At 39.2% G+C, this 17,333-nt stretch overlaps 2 protein-coding genes across 3 annotated transcripts in view; both read left to right on the plus strand.

Annotated features, from left to right (window-relative positions):
- Positions 1-5,931, plus strand: part of ubash3bb (ubiquitin associated and SH3 domain containing Bb) — a 44,081-nt gene extending 38,150 nt beyond the window's left edge. The window contains exons 7-14 of one of the 2 annotated variants that reach the window (XM_042413847.1): positions 477-621; positions 757-880; positions 1,093-1,212; positions 1,302-1,394; positions 1,903-2,047; positions 3,847-3,953; positions 4,084-4,193; positions 4,835-5,931. In XM_042413847.1, coding sequence (XP_042269781.1) covers positions 477-621; positions 757-880; positions 1,093-1,212; positions 1,302-1,394; positions 1,903-2,047; positions 3,847-3,953; positions 4,084-4,193; positions 4,835-4,972 — 982 coding nt within the window. In that variant the 3' untranslated portion in view covers positions 4,973-5,931. Of the gene's footprint in view, positions 1-476; positions 622-753; positions 881-1,092; positions 1,213-1,301; positions 1,395-1,902; positions 2,048-3,846; positions 3,954-4,083; positions 4,194-4,834 lie in introns of both variants that reach the window. The other variant, XM_042413846.1, reaches the window with a different exon arrangement.
- Positions 5,932-12,382: 6,451 nt separating this feature from the next.
- Positions 12,383-16,001, plus strand: LOC121899124. Its single transcript, XM_042414751.1, has 4 exons — positions 12,383-12,608; positions 12,712-12,818; positions 13,751-13,801; positions 15,115-16,001. Exons 1-4 carry the CDS (start codon positions 12,541-12,543, stop codon positions 15,960-15,962), a joined length of 1,074 nt encoding a protein of 357 aa, XP_042270685.1. The 5' UTR covers positions 12,383-12,540; the 3' UTR covers positions 15,963-16,001.
- Positions 16,002-17,333: the final 1,332 nt, after the last annotated feature.

The following is a 17,333-nucleotide window of genomic DNA, read 5'->3' on the forward strand; positions in this document are numbered from 1 at the left end:
CATCCACAATGTTTTCACAGTCCATCAACCATTTAACAAGATGGAGACAGACGTTCATTGACTAAGATGAAGAAAAATTACAAAATAAGAACTAAACATAGCAAACAAACATATTTTCTTCAATAAACCTTTTGCTCTAAAATTGAGATTGAATTGTATATGTGAAAAAAAAACATTTAAAATTGTTGTGTTTAAAATATCTTCTTTATTACTTTCAGAAACTTCAGAAACAAACACAACCATAACTTGTTTCCTTGAACCAGATATAAGCCAGTTACACAGTAAATTAATTGTATTAAACATTGCAGTTTTTGGTGATAATTTCCCTCTAGCACCACCTCCTGGACAAACTAAATTTTGTAGCTTCAGGTAGATGTATTTTCTTACCCAATGAATCAGCTTTTCTCAACTGCCAAGAGAAAGAAATTATGTAATTTGTACTTTATATCTGATGTGTGTTCTCCTCGACACCACAGCTCCCATTCATTCTTCAGCTGCGGGCCCTCTGACAAGACCGGCAAGGAGAGAGGATTGTTTGACGGCCTGCTGGACAGCCGACGCCCTGATAACCCCAGTCCTGGAGACACACCCACTCTCAGTCTCATCTGTCATCCAATGCAGGTAGATTTGTGTGTTTATTATTTAAAATTATGTGATACTGAATCTTTACAAATGACAGATTTTGAATTAAAATGTAACATATACACACATTTCTCAAAAGCCCTGTGACTTACTAATGCTTTTTATCTCTAGCAGGTCCTGCGGATGAGTGGTAGTCACTCTCGGCAGCCCAAGCGGACACTTTTTGTGTGTCGGCACGGTGAGAGGATGGATGTGGTCTTTGGCAAACACTGGCTCTCCCTCTGCTCAGACAGTAAAGGTGAGCGCTGCCACTCAAATGCGATTAGCTCATGACAGCTTCATCTTAAATCAAAAGAAATTTAATAAATGGAGTATTGTAGGGGTAGACTGAGGTTTTTAAGTCCAATACACACTGATATTTTATAACCAGTCCCCTTGAATTTCATCAGTAAAAAAGGAAGTTTAAGGAATAAGAAAAAAAAGAATCTTCTCTTGGAAATGTTTTTGCAGGTAGATATGTCCGCTCCAATCTGAACATGCCTCCCAGTTTGCCGCTGTGGGGAGGACAGAGAGATTACGACATGGACGCTCCCATCACTGTGACTGGATGCACACAGGCACGACTAGTGGGTACGTCACCAATATCTGTAGATCTAACTAAAGAGCAGCATTGTATTATGTTCATGAAATACATGTGCGCTACATATGTGTTTCTACAGGTGAGGCCCTGTCAGAGAGCAACACAGTGTTAGACTTTGTGTACTGCTCTCCCTCCCTGAGATGTGTTCAGACTGCACAGAACATCCTTAGAGGTAAGAAGAGTCTCAGATACACACAGAGATATGTATCATACTGTAATTTTATCTCAGGGACATCAAGAGAGTTGATCATGTTGAATTTTAGTCAACAAACCATGAGTTTAACTTTTAAGACGAGCCCTAATCAGCTGTGTGTGTGTGTGTGTGTGTGTGTGTGTGTGTGTGTGTGTGTGTGTGTGTGTACGTGTGTGTGTGTGTGTGTGTGGTCCAGGTATTCCTCAGATTGTAGGGACGTAAATCTGTTTACACAGTCATTGTTTTAGGACAAAAAGCAAGTCCCCTTAATGTAAAATCATTAATTTTAGGGTGAAGACTTGGTTTAAAGTTAAGGCTAATTTAGGGTTATGTTAAGGTTAGGGTAAGGTTCAGGGTTAGGCATGTGGTGGTTATGGTTAGGGTTGTAATAAGTCTCCAGGAAGTGAATGTAAGTCAATGTAACGTCCTCTGAAGTGATGGAAACACAACTGTGTGTGTGTGTGTGTGTGTGTGTGTGTGTGAGCAGGTATGCAGCAGGAAGGCAAGCTGAAGGTGCGAGTGGAACCAGGGCTTTTTGAATGGACCAAGTGGGTTTCTGGGAGCTCCTTGCCTGCATGGATACCTCCCACTGACCTGGCTGCAGCCCACTTCAGTGTGGACACAACGTACAGGTGATGCAAACAACTCAAAGGAAAACACACATCAATCAATTATATGCAACACGAATAATCAGTCATGTAAATGTATTTGTCATCTGCAAAATGTGTCATCTACATTTGTAAAATGATCCCTGGATACAGTACATGAGTACATGGAAAAAAAAAAAAACATTTGAAACAATTTTATTAAACACGACAGGTTGGTTGTGTTGTTGGGCAGTAATGAAAGCTTAGACAGCATTATTTAACTACAGAACTGTGTCATGCTCCCGCTCAGTTAACTCTGGATTTTTCTATCCAGCTCTGAGCTTACGTCACTTGACTTGGAGTGATTTTCAGCAAGGTGGAATAAGTCTACAAAATAATCCCACGACTTGAGTAGAATAAGAAGCTGAAGAGACTTTAGAGATAATGTCCAAATATTTAACCTAAGGCTATTTTTGGCATTTTCAACATGTTCAGCAGTCTAGAATAGTGATATTTTGGTGCTTTTTTTTCTCATGATGAACAATGTGATATGAATAAGTGATACACTTAAGAACAGTTAAAGTAAGGCTATCCCTGCTGCCAAAGCAGAGTACAGATAATAAAAAAATGTATTAATATGCAGGTAAAACTAACTAAAAACTAAGCATTTATTAGGCTGTTGGTCTGCAAAACAGATCCAGTTGTAAACCTAGAGTGGCAATTGTCAACTGACATCATTATCATGACAGGCAAAGTGATTCTACTGATCTATAAAATATGTTTCTATTGCTCATCACTACTTGCCATTTTATAGTTAAGTCAGTGCTCTTGTCCGTGTCAGGATGCTGTAGGAATGATGACTTAGTTTATCCAGTGATCAGGGCTGTTGGCAGGTACTGATCTGATCCTCTAAAGTGAACCCGCTCCGGAGCAGGTTAGTAGTGTAGAATAGGTTACCATGGTAATCCAACCTCATTAAAAGTGGACCATTTTTGTAATCCTTAAGATAGCTGATTAATAGGGTGTTTCCACCACAGGAAGTTTCCCAGTGGACTAAGAACCTTTTGAGAATCTAAAGGGATTAAATCTGTATTTGGACCAGAGGAATGAGGAACTAAATGTAGTTCCCGTAGGATAGTTCCTGATGCTAAAAGTCCCTGGTCGGGGGAGATTTTACCTTCCAAAGATACAGGAACTTTAGGGGCAGGGTTTGCAGGGCTGACTGTCGCCGATTGGTTCATTGCTTTAACTTGCTTCATTCATAAAACGAGGACGTATTCTAGTATTTATATTAAGACAAGGGGTGGACATTTGTAATCGTTTGTTAATGTTAAAAGTAAAGTTAGGCTTTGTTGTTGACTTAAACACGAACAGGAATGCTGAAAAGGGACTTTCAGTTCCTAGTTTAGTTCCTGAGGTTAGTTCCTCTGGTTCAATAGTTCCTTTAACTTTTTGGTTGAAAAGGAGCTTAACCCACTAATCTGGCTTTGTGATAAAGTACCCTGATCATTGACTTTTTGGGCTTTTTCCATTATAATTTCTCTGCTTTTTGCACTTCACTAATTATCTATTTTGTTTTGTACATATGAGTATAAATACTTAATACACAGTGTGTACAGTTTACATGTACCACCTGTAGCTGTAGCTGTGTGGTTGTACTTGTGTAATTATGTGCTGCCAAATCTTCTTCACTTAAAACAACAACTACACAACCCCAGTGCACTCCAACACACTACCTCCCTTCAATGGCACACGAAAGAACTGAACTCTTTTGCTGAGATTTCAACAGCTGAAAGTGGAGACAGAGAGTTTCCCATCAATAACTGGTATTTATCTCCATACAGACCTCTGATCCCAGTCAGCAAGCTCACTGTGTCTGAATCCTATGAGAACTACATGAGTCGGAGCTACCAGGTGACCAAAGATATCCTGTCAGACTGCAAAAACACTGGTATGAGACACTCCTTAGAGTTTGGTAGTTGTTGAGTTTGAGTTTGCGTAGGTGAAGTATTTTTTCTCATTTGCTCATGTGTTTGTCCACTGCTGATATTGCATCCTGCCTGGGTTTCCACTCTCTGCAGGAAACAACGTGCTGATTGTAGCCCACGCTTCTTCCTTAGAGGCCTGCACACGCCAGCTGCAGGGCCGCAGCCCACAGAGCGCCAAGGACTTCATCCAAGTGGTCCGAAAGGTCTGTTCACTGCATATCTGTTTTTGATGTCCCTTATTACTTCCATCTGGTTCCCTCAGTTCTTCTCTCCATGCTGATTGTGGCTCAATGTACAAAAACACTTGTGTGTACATGCAAAAACACAGTGAAGAACAGAGATGTAAGAGGAAATATGAAACAAAGTCAAACCAAGATGTTCAAGTGTTAAAAAAGTTATTTTTAATTGGACACCTGACCAGTAGATTGACATGCTTGAATGAAGTGTGCTTTTTAGTTCTTACTACAACCATGTGCTCCACATCCTGCCTAGTTTCCCTTATTTTTTTGCATTAAAAAAATCTAATTATCTATCTATTCCAACAAATATCAAGAACCTAGACTTAGACAATGTTGAAATTTAACAAACCATCATCATCATTTTCAAATGATGAAACAATGTTATTGTTTGTGCCACAAGGTGGCTGCAGAGTGCACAATGTGCGATTAGCCACTTGCAAGCAAATAAAGAGGTGTAAGCAGAAAGCAGTCAAAGTCACCTATACAAAACACAATGATTGTCATCAAGAAAATTAAAGGTGCTCTATAAATGATACTGTCCAACTACAGAACTTAAAGTTGAACCTCTTCTTTTTGTCTTATTAATTCCTCTGCTTCTACCTCAGATCCCGTACCTGGGCTTCTGCTCCTGTGAGGAGCAGGGAGACACGGGGGTGTGGCAGTTAGTGGACCCTCCTATCCTTCCCCTCACACATGGACCAAACCACACCTTTGACTGGAGGGAGACACTTCTGCAAGAATGACATCTGCCGGATACCAACCCCCAACCTGATCATACCGTACTCCCCACAGACTGCAGTAACAAGTTTCAGACCAGTGGCCCCAAATACTGTAATTTTTCTTTTTTCACCCTCTTAACAAAGCCGGTGGCTTTACAGTGACAGTCTCAGAAGCTCTCTGCCTGAATTGAAGGAGCCAGTTAATGGTTGGTGAACTGACTCCATCCCTCTGATGCTGCTTTCATCAATAATTTAGCAAATGTCCACACTCAAATTTCATTGTATTTTTTTTTTTTTTTTTTTTTTTTTGCAAGAGCGAGGGAAATGTTCGCTCGGGCAGAATGGGTGTTAGCTACACTGTGTAAGGAGAGCTTTCACTGGAATCCAGTAGCTTGATCATGTGTATTTATTGTCACCCCAGTCTCAGGAAGTTTTGTGGAATTAGCATGGTATGCTGCTGTGCATGATTAGTAAGAAACAAGCTTTTTTTCCAACAAAAGTATTTCATGGAGTAAGCAGGTCTACAGTAGTAGAGTGACACTGGTGTAATGCCATAGAAAGCAAAGGTGTGGAAGTTGTAGAGTTGAGATACCTTTACTCTCAGCTCGGATGACTCAGGTTCTGTTTTTAACTTGTCAGTGAAAGTCTGAGTTCCCTGAATACACAGAAAGTTCATATTTGTTCTGCATATATTTTAATACTAAACAGAAGTTGGTTTCCTCACCTAAATTTAACCATTATCTAACATTTAATATTAGCTGTGTGTCCAAAATCACGCCCTCATTAACTGTGATCAGCAGTAAAGTAAGTTGAGATTTCTTATGAATCATCATCAATTGCATTATCACTGACAAGTGTTGTGTCGCACAACTTCAATTTTGGCATGTATCAAATAATGGCACTATTAGCAGCAGGTTGTGTACAGTACAGGCCATGGACTGGGAATTTGAAACACTCAAATAAAAATGCAGAAAGTACTTAAACAGGGAGTGATTTCTGTCACAGCCTTTGAGTGTTATGAATTCAAAAAATGCCTAATGTTTTAAGCTACATTAGCGACGTAGCTATAGAGAAGTCGGCAGATTGGTCGGTCATATGTTACATACTAAATGTACACATTCTAACATGCTTACATCAGCAGCATTAGCAGGTAACCATGCTAGTGTTTGTATTGGGTTTAGCTTGTGTGCCAGCATGCAAATATTCAAAGTGATGCATGTTAACATGCTACCATTTGCACAAAAGTACATATAGTGGACTATGTAGTAAATAGGGAGTGATTTAAGCTCATAGCTATACTATGAGCTTAATACTAATACAGTATAACTCATGAACAAGCTAAAAAGCTAAACGTTAGCATTTGACATATAAGCATGTTAACATGGATAAACCATGTTAACCTTTCCTCTGGTGCCTCTCACCTGACAGTTCTTGCTCTACTAATGGTAAAGCTCTAATAACGAAGTTGTCTAAACATTGTTCATCTATCCAACAAGTTTATTCTCTAGCATATAATGCACATTATATGATTATTGGGCGGCTAAAGTGGCTGTAGACTTTTAGTCTTGCTTTTAACGTTGTGTGACAAAATGTTTTGCATAAATTGTGTCTACAATGTCTAATTTGCTTTTTGAGAATTTGTGCTCCTTTCACAAAATGTTTTGAGACTATAGAGGATTTATACTGAGTGTTACAGATCCCAGCAGCATTTCCACTTCATCATACATGTGACAATGTTTGACTGTGAGCTCACTTTAAATCACAGTGCTCGTGACCAGATAAAATTGATTGTTTTAAAAGCAATGGCATCATTTGTCCTGCTTGTCCTGCTTCAGTGGCTGAGGGAATCAAGTCTTCATCAAGGCCTTTTCCTGATGCTAAACACATTACATGGCCCCACATGTAGCACACTTAGTACAGCAGTGTCTTCTACCATTCATGTATTATATTTAAAAATGAAACAGCCGCAATTATGACAGCACAAACTGCACTGTGACAATCATACAGTAGCTTGTTGATTCTGGTCCAGCAGCAATTTTCGTGTGCGTTTTTGTTATATGTAGTTCAGTAGTTCAAGAGTTCTGAGTAGCTGTAAAAATCATATTTTGGGAAAAAGTCTTCCAGTTGCATTTATATTTATTTATAAACCTTTCTTTCAAATGTTAGAAGCAAAATATTTAAAAAAAGAGAATCATCACTTTTAGCAGCATGCAAGATTTTATGCTCTGTATCTCAGGTGTTAACTGCATTTAAGACATACGTATATGCAGCTTTGAAAACTGTTCCATTGATGGGTTATTATGTTGTTGTGAGTGCCTCTTGGAATTAAAGTGATGTGTCCTGATAATGATAACTGTAATGACTGCCCACTATGGTAACAGCTACAGAAGAAGATGCCATGGTGTGAGCTTCATCAGTTGGAAACAGAAACAGAAAGTTTGCTTAGTCTGATACTTGATGCACATCACACATACTCATCAAGACATCATAGTAGTTGCATGTTTTGATCCGTTTCTTATTGTAAGGCAGTTCTCAGTCAGCAGAGCCTCATTCATGAATCCCTCTCAGTTCTAGGTAAAGCACTCCACTCACAGATGTGACAAAGCTAAATTATGAAACACAAGATGTGTCCCATTTCATGGACGGCCTCTTTGGAACTACACATCCGAGGACCAAATATGTCAAGTAAGGCATGACCTGAGAACTCATGATGACACTGTGGAGAATCCTGTGGGCGCCAAATCTGGAGGAGGCGCAGGTTCAGCTCAGGGCCATAGCTACCATTGAGGACACTTTGGCCATTCCTTTGCATGATCAGTTTACATTGTACAGTTTAAGACCACCACATGGTAGATATTTAAAGGTGTAATATACGACATTCAGCCCCACTAGATGTCAGCAAAGATATAGTGTAGTAATGATGACCTGAGCAGAGAATGGAGTCACACTCCCTCTGTGTGTGTTGTAATCCCAGCCTCTCTGTTCTTTGTTTTGATAGCTGGTCTGGCCGCATGTGGATGTTAGTGCATGCGAGCCCCTCCGTGTCTCCCCGGCATCCGTTTTTATCATGGCAGCTGGATCACAAAGTTTATCATATTATCACTAAACAGTACACTAAAATACAGTATGTTTCTGAAAGTATCTGAGGCAAGAAATAGGCAATGTGACAACAGAATCTTGATTCATGCTTGAATCAAGATTCTGCCAACTGCCTACTTTGACAATTTGATCCAAGTTTTGTGAGCTGTCGGCTCAGGGACCGCTTTTTTCCCCCCAACTTTATCGAGTAAACGACACGCACATTTGTTTTGGTCTGAGATGCTGGTGTTAGTGCAACATCTAGTGGGGCTGAATGTCGTATATTGCATTTTTAAAGAATGACTTAATACCAGACTGAAAAGTAGCATTTCACTGCCCCCTGTGGTAGAAAGTTTCAACACTGTTTCACCCAACACCGATGTCACGGTGTACCACGGAGTACATACTTCTACATCACTTCAGCAAGGTGAGAAGGTAAAATCACCTCCAGATTTTTTTAGACTTTCTTTTTGGTATATGGAGTGAGGGTACCTTTGGGGGGAGTTCGGTTCATGATCTCAGTATTTCTAAAATGCTGGCTACAGCCCAGGTTCAGCCCACTAACCTTCAGTCCTCTGAAGGATGCACCTTTCTTTGTAGGCTGTGTCCTTTGAAGGAGATAGCCTGAGGAATGGGACACAGCTAGTCTAACTCCCAAATAGCACTGACTGAACGCTTCGTCCTGGACACACAGACTATTAGATCCGTCACCTTGCAGGGTTTCACATTTGCTAAACTATAACATCTCTGTACTCGTGCAGCTTTAAAATAAAATTATGACTACACAGAGGCTAGAAAGAAACAAACAGTATGAATCCATACTAAATCATATACTGTTTTGTGTTAAAACTTGCATCAACCCATAGTGAGCAAGGCAGCTCAGGCTAAGGCTGTGTTTACACATAGCATTTTTCTTTTTGGAAAAACTGCCAGGAGAGTGTTTTATGAGAACAGAAAAATCTGCACAACAGACCGCTCAGTTTTGCTCAACAGTAATTCTCCCAAGGCTTTTTCTCAGCTGTTGTTGTTATGGGTGTTCAGCTCTGCCAAAACCTCCAATCAGTGCAGAGCGTTTTAAGGGAATTAAAAGTTTGACATTGCTGTGTACTTATTCACGTCTACTGAGTTAGCAGAGAAGATTGATGCAACTATAGCTATAGCTAGCAGGCAGCGAGCTTAGATTAGCAAAAGCAAAAACTGGAAGCAGGGGGAAACAGCAAGCCTGGCTCTGTCCAGAGTTCAAAACTGTGCCTACCAAAAACTAATTTTTATTTCATTTTACTAATCAACGCGTTGTATCTATTGTCTTTAATCTGTACACAAGGAGAAATATATCAATGACAAGAGTATTGATCATCCAAGATAACAAACAAGAACTAAACAAACAAGGTACTATGCATTCATTAGTGTAATTTAGAGGTGGTAATGGGTGTGTTTTTGAGTTTTGTAGTGAGCCTATAGGCTAGCTGTTTCCCCTGCTCCCGGTCTTTATGCTAATTGACTCCCAGCTCTAACTTCTTAGTTAATGCACAGACATAACACTCATCTAACTCTTGGCAAGAAAGTGAATAAGCACACTTTCTTTTATATTCAAGAGGGATTGGCAATTAGGAAATTAAAAACTACACATGAACACACTCCTACTCCATTAACTGCTTCATAACTCAACTTGGTTTGGAAATCTCCATTGGTAAGCATCTGCCTTTGAAGAACTTGGTCTTCAAATTCTTTCAGGAGAAAAAACTATTTCTGCTTCATGAAAACATAATAATTAACCCTTCTGACATCACAAATTTGGTTAAAGTCAATGTAGTACATTCCTTCACAAGAACTATATCTACATCCCCCTGTTTCTTAGCTCTGCAAGCCATCATCATTAATATTGTTGTTGTTGTCCAATGAAATATCTGTGTTGTAAATGCTTTGTTGACACATTGAGGCAATGATACAGGCGTGGGAATGAAATACAATGCTACTACAGAAATGTGAAAGGTTTTCTTTTTTTTAAATTAAATTTAAATTTTCATCACACAACATACTGGAACAGCATATATTCTGTTAGAGTTACAAACTGTGTGTTTGTAGAAAAAGAGCGAAACTCCAGAAGAAGAGAGCCATGTGTCTTAAAAGTGTGTCAAAAGAAACAAAGCAAGGAAGAGGCCATGTTGTTCCTGTATCCTTTATTTATTGTCTGAACATATCACCAAACATGTATAGCAATTAATTTAAAGTTACCTGTTTGGAAAAATATATTGACTTGTAATTTAAGATGAAATGGGTTTTGAGGCTTCATGTGAAATTTACTTTAATTTTAAATTTCTTCTGTTCTTTTGTTTGTGAAGCATTGAATCATAGAAAGAAGCTGTTCTTATTAAGCAGCTCTAATATTTTCATATTTTTAGTACTCTGCAGGCTCGAGAGGGAAAGTAAGCCTATCATTCCACGATATGTGGTGACATTTTTCATTTGCAGTTTGGTTTTGTTCTGATGGAACATGAAACTTTTTTCTCCATAGCAATAACATTATAAAACAACAGGTGAGCACAGTTACTATTTATCCATTTGGTTGCACCTATGCTGCAAATACTGTAAATGAATACACATCAAATAAAATTGTACGTCCTTATTTCTGTTTTATTTTGTGAGTGTGTCCACAATAAATGTTCTCATCCTGAATAAAAGTTGCAGTAAAGCATGGCTGACTGCTGAAAATCAGTATTGTTGTTTTTTATGCCCTCAAACTCAAGTAGGTCTATCTGCAGACTTGCAGTATCTACAAGACACACCCACTTTACTACGTGACACACCCACTTGGTTAGGTTTAGACATGAGGAGTGGGATGGTTAGGGGGTCAGGGTTAAGGTTAGGGTGTAGTAAAGCGGGCATGTCATGTAGTAAAGTGGATGTGTCTTGTAGGTCTGCAAGACTGCAAACAGATCCTTCTCCCCAAACTAGTTGAAGATTGGATCTATAATCCAGGCAAACAAGGACATTTGTCTTTGTTTCCAAAATCTTGACATTTTGGAGATACAACGTTTCCTAGTTGTATCTGAATAATACTGGAGGATTAACCATCATGTGCCATTACCCCTTCTGTTTCTCCATCCAGCTGAAGATGTACAGGGTGTGCAGTGACCCTGTCGCTGCTCAGAGGGGTGGAAGCTAGATGTTGGCTGTGACCCAAGATAGTATTTTGAGGGTGATTTCACTCACTAGTGGGGAACTGCTCCTATTGTCCTGACTCTTCTCTATAAACCTGTCGGACCCTGAAGGTTTTTTTGTGGTCTGTGGAAAGGTCTCTTGGTACAAGACACAAGTCCTTCTCCTTGTCCAGCCAAGTGGATCGTTCAAGACCTATGACCACTGTAACAGGATACTCTGGCTGCTTTCTCCGTAAATATTTAGGTGGCACAAAATTTTATATACAGTATACTACTAAATTAGCAAAAAGAAATCAAACTTTACACTCTTACCTGAAAATATTGAGATACTGCATGAAATCCAAAGCTGTGAAAAATAGAGCCTTAAGTAAGAAATTTCCTTTGCAATTTTATTTTTTGATATAAATGTTATTTAATTTCCTTTTACTATATATTATCATTATTATTTATGTACTAGAGCATACAAACCCTTGTTATTATCTTTGGAAATCTTGATGTGAGTTCCATTTTCTTAACTGGTTGTTAATATTTAAATGTCAATGTTTAAATTCAAAAAATGCATCACAGCAGAGCAGAGGGGAGGCCTCTCCTGAGCAGCAGGGCTTACAGCAGGTCATCAAAACCTGCAGGAAGTACTTGCTAGAAGGAGTGAAGGCCAAAGCATCAAGCACACAAGAAGGTCATCCTGGTGAGTTTTTGAAATAATAGAATCTTATGAATGAGATTTGTGTGGCAGTTAGGGTGGTGATTTTTGTTCACTGCATCAACATCTAACATCTAACTGTTTATGTTGGGTAAAACTGGTAGGAGAGTCTGGAGCCTAAGCTGTTGGAGAGGGCAGAATGTCACATAGCTGTTGATGTGAACACTGAGCCTCTGAAATGGCCCATAGCTCCAGATGGATACATCCCCAACTCTGTGATCCGGAGCTGGAGGAAGAGAGGGAAGGGACTTTGCAAAGCAGACTGTTGGGATGACATCGTCTTTTATAGTCTCTATCAGGGGGATGAGACCACCACAGAAGATCAGGAGGAATGGAGCACAAGAACTTTGTTTTTACTAGATGAGGAGGAGGATGAGAAAGAAAAGACTGGCATGGTGAAAGGAAGGATGAAACAAAATAAAGATGAGAAAAAGAAAAAAGAGGATAAAACAGACATTAAGGGAAAGAAGGAAATTGAGAAAAATGAGAAAAGGGAAGAAATAACCGAGGTGAAGAGGAAGGAAAATGAGGTTGTAAAGAAAGAAACAGAAGAAGAGAAGGTGGGAAGGCCTGTCCTCGTCAAGCAGTCCAGTAACATCCAGCCTGAGAAGAATCTGCAGAGCCAGCTGAAAACATTTCCTGATGTAAAAATGAATGTGGAGCCTCAGAGGGAAGAAGTCGCTTCAAAATATAGTTCAAGAAGTGTTGTGAGCTTCCTGTAAGTGTTAAAACTAAATAATGGTTTGACAACTATTCAGAATTTCATAAGGAGGATGAATGTGAATTCATTCATATGAACTTTTTAACATTATTTTTTATAGCCCTGCCTCCTGTCATGAAAAAGGACCTAAAAGAGAGCTGAAGGACGATGTGGAGTTTCCTGTGTCCAATACACAGAGAATAGGCCTATCCAGTTCTGTGCCTAAAGGTACACTACAGTGGTGGAAGAAGTATTCAGATCCTTTACTTAAGTAAAAGTACCAATACAGTGATGTAAAAATACTCAATTACAAGTAGAAGTCCTGCATGAAAAATCCTACTACAGTAGAAGTACATAAGTATTATGAGCTTGATGTAGTTAAAGTATTGCAGTAAAAGTAGTGATTTGGTGCCTCTGACTGATATATTATTATATATGACATCATTAGATTATTAATACTGAAGCATCAGTGTTAGAGCAGCATGTTACTGTTGTAGCTAGTTTAGTCCAGTGGTTCCCAACCTAGGGGTCGGGCCCCTCCAAAGGTCACTAGATAAATCTGAGGGGTCGTGAGATGATTAATGGGAGAGGAAAGAAGAAAAAACAAAGTTCTGATACACAAATCTGTTTTCAGTTTTTGGACTTTTTCTCTAATCTTTGATTTTTGGTGAAATATTGGATCATTTGAACATTTATTGAAATGAAAGCATGTGAGAAGTTTAGAGGGAAAAATCACTATTTGCTGGAGCTGTTAACAATTCATAGACATGTGAAATGTGACCCCGACTACACACTGCTTTTTGTAAGACGTCAAAAGCCAAAAAGGTTGGAAACCACTGGTTTCATCTTTAACAATGTGTTGTATTTTAAAAGCTTGTTATATTATCCATTGTGTCAAATCTTCATCTAAAAAGTAACTAAAGCTGTTAAATAAATGTAGTGGAGTAGAAAGTACAATATTTCCCTCTGAAATGTAGTGGAGTGGAAGTGTAAAGTAGCATCAAATGGAAATACTCAAGTAAAGTACAAGTACCTCAAAGTTGTAGGCTACTTAAGACTTCCAGATATGTGCATCAGTGATATGCTATTTGAAAATGTCATTTTGGCCTGCATGTGAAAATGTATTTTTCATCGTCCAACACTTTTTTCCATCTCTGTAGAGTGCACAGAGCCTCCAGTGGTATCTGCTGATATTGTCATCTCAAAGCAAGGTTCATGTCACTCTGTATATTCATCTAGCACATGTAGACATTGGGCCACATGCAAGAACAACTCATACAAACACATTCTTAAGTGGCACATAGCAGTCATCTAACTGAACCTGCTTTATTCACTAATTTACCCGTATTTAGAGTTTTCTCTGAGTAATGAATGAAATTCACAAGTGGTCCAGACCTTTTGTACAAGTCAGTAGGAAATCTCACTCTGCCTCAGGGTCTTTATACATGTCACTGTCCAGGTAAATGTCCCGTTATAACATCTGACAGTGTAACATTGCCCACTGTCACATCCTCTTGACTGCCTCCAATTTATCTTCTGGATGTTAAGCAAGGCATTTATATTTATATCAACTAATGCCTTCTTTATTGCTGTCACAGTACTGCTCTGCTATGTGTTGACAGCTATAGTAACACTTTCTTGCTTTTTGGGTACCCTAATACGACTACTGACACTGCTTAATTTGTTAGGTTTTTGTCTGATGATTTCCGACAGCAGGACTTGAAGCTTGAAGCTAAGTTTGTTGATTTGTAGATTTGCTGAATTTTGCTTGGAACACTTGTATGAACAAACCTCACAGTTAAAAGTAAGAGGTTTAGTTTAAAAAAACAAACACATTCTTACATGAGGCCCTTTGCTTCTCACAGTATTTAAACCATCATTCATAAAGGATTTCTTAAGTGTGTCTTAAAACTACAGTCAGGTGTCCATATGAACAGTGAAAGAGGTTTTCCTCGCTGTAATCATTCCTCCTGTTCATACTGGATATTAAAAGATCTCCTTCAAATGTGCTTTCAATGTAAGTGATGGAGGCCAAAATCCATAGTGTGTCCACACAGTCATTTAAAAGTAGATGTGAAGCTTATATGAGGCTTCAGCAGTCTGAGTTAGTCATATCAAGTGGATATCTGCCACATTTACAGTCTTTTTAGCATCAAATCCCCTCTTTGTGTTTCCTCTGATGGTGTTTCCCAGTTGAGCTGTGGTGAAAGTATAGTAACAGAAAGAGGAACTTTGGCACTAAAAAGACTGTAACGTTGAAAGATATCTACTTGATTTGACTCATTTGGACAACTGAAGCTTCATATTAGCTTCAGATAAACTTTTAAACACATTTTTGCACAGGAGGAGGACTGTGGATTTTGTCCCCCATCACTTACATTGTAAGTGCATTATGATCTTCTAATGGTCAGTATGAACAGGAGGAATGATTATGGCAAGTAAAAACATTTGGGCACCTGACTGTTTTAACTTTTACTGCATTTGTCCTTTAATATTTCACTTTGTTTGTGTTGCATGTTTGCAGAACCCAGGATTACCTTGCACCTACCACCTATACAGCCTCAAAACTTTACTCCTCATCCCCTGAAGCCCCCCCCTCCTGCTCCAGAGGATCCACAACCCCAACCCAACCGCCGGCCTTCTGGAGGCTTGCCAGTCAAAGATCAAAGGTTCCTCCTGTCTTCGGCCAAATATAACACGATTAGACATCAAACACAGGTGCCTCTTGATCGAAAAGTCTTGGAGCTTTATAAGAAGTTCAAAGCCAGTAACAAGAACTCGTCACACCATGGAAAACTCTCCACCAGTGAAAAGCACCGTCTTGCATTTAGGGCTATGCTGTCCAACACTGAAACTCAGCCCCCCAGATTTACCCATCCTGAATGTCTCAGCCACCCACTCGATTCTGATTACTCAACACAGTTTGCACAAACTATCCATTCTATCAAAGACCAAAGAGGCCACAAGCCCATGCCAGAGTGGAGGAAGAGCCTGTACAAACTTATTTCTCTCCAAGGTTTCCGTTCTCCACGGGCAACAAGGTTGGCTGCAACAGAGCATCCGCTCAAGTCTTCCAATGCCAAACAACCTCTGGCAGCCGTCCCCACACTGCAGCCTGGCCAGGCAGCAGTGCATCAGAGGGTGTTGCAGAAGATTCAGATGAAAGACACCCAGGAGCTGGCCTCCTTCTGCTTCCACCACGTGATCCCAATGCCCTCCCAACACAGCTTCTTCACTTTGAAACCCTGTGGGAAGACTCAGTATGGAAAGCTGCAGTTTGATTGGATGAGGGGACTTGGGGAGGAAAAGCTGCTCAAAGTGTCCTCAGTTAAACCCAAGGATACTGCTCACAAAGTTGTGGATGAGTTATGAGTTATTCGGTCGAACAATAAAATAATCCTCTGTGTATTATTTTTGTCTATATTATGGTTATGTAATATAGTAATTTAATGACTTTTGTGATTCCCAGGCTTTTCCTTTAATGTCACCTGTGAGGCACAATTGACTTTGGTGATCCTGTTCCTCAGACGTAAGGACCAGGTTGACACATTTAGGTGAAATGTCTGGACCACTGATGGATGGATGGATGGCCATTAAGTTTCATACAGACATTCATGCTTCCTAGATGATGAGTTGTACTGACTTTGGTGATCCCCTGACTTTTCCTCTAGCCTAGCACCACCATGAGGTTCACATTCAAGGTTTTGAGGGAAATTTCTTACAGCTATTAGATAGATTGCAATGAGGTTTGATACACAGCTTCATGTCCCCCCCTCTCAGGATAAATTGCAACAACTATGGTGATTGCTGGTTTTCATCTGGTGTCATCAGGTCCGATTTTTAATTTGTCCAACAATTTGGTTTATGAAAAAATACCTGACATTACATGCTATGCACCAGCATTTTGACAATGTCATTGTGAGCATTTAACTCAGCTACTTGCAGATTCAGAGTTGCTAGCATAAATTGACTCTTAATTATATTTTGTGGCATTATCTTTAGATTTTACATTTACCATGACAAAAAATTTGAAACAAGCAAAGAAATTCAAATTGCAGCATTAACAGGTTGTTTCTTGTAGGCAGGCAACACGGCTAATATACTAACAAACATGGTCTGAGGTGTAAATCATCTGCAACAAGTGAGCTGAGCTGTCTTCTGATATATGATTAATATGAACACATTGGACACAAAACTAGACAAGTATAACACACAGCTGTATTTGCATTTATTTCTCAACATCGGTGGTTTGATGACATTTGATGTTAACGGTAGCAAAACAAAGACACTTGAGGCTTGTAACATTGTCATTAATGAATTGATGCAACAATGAGCACTTTGATAAAGAATCTAAACACAGAAACCTTCTACATTAATGAATATAGAAATTAAAGCTGAAAAACAAATATGGCTAATGCCACCTCACATTGTCTCAGGAGGTTTAACTTAATATAATTCAATAAAGACCTATAAAATATAGAAATACAATATAGTATCACACTAACTGTACAATGGGTACATTGATGCAGAGTGAGGACCTTCCGTGATTTATCAATGAAAAAAACAGACGTATGTAAGGCAGATAAGCAGTTTGCTTAGGCGGAAAAATAATACATTTAGTGAGATGGCACTTTGATAGAAACTACAAAAGATAACAATGGCTGCCATTACGGAAGTCAGCAAGTTGGAAAATCTATTGCTTTTGGAAACACTTCAGTTTTGATGTGTGGAGTACAGCATCTT

Source organism: Thunnus maccoyii, chromosome 6 (assembly GCF_910596095.1).
Source record: "Thunnus maccoyii chromosome 6, fThuMac1.1, whole genome shotgun sequence".
Lineage (NCBI taxonomy): Eukaryota > Metazoa > Chordata > Actinopteri > Scombriformes > Scombridae > Thunnus > Thunnus maccoyii.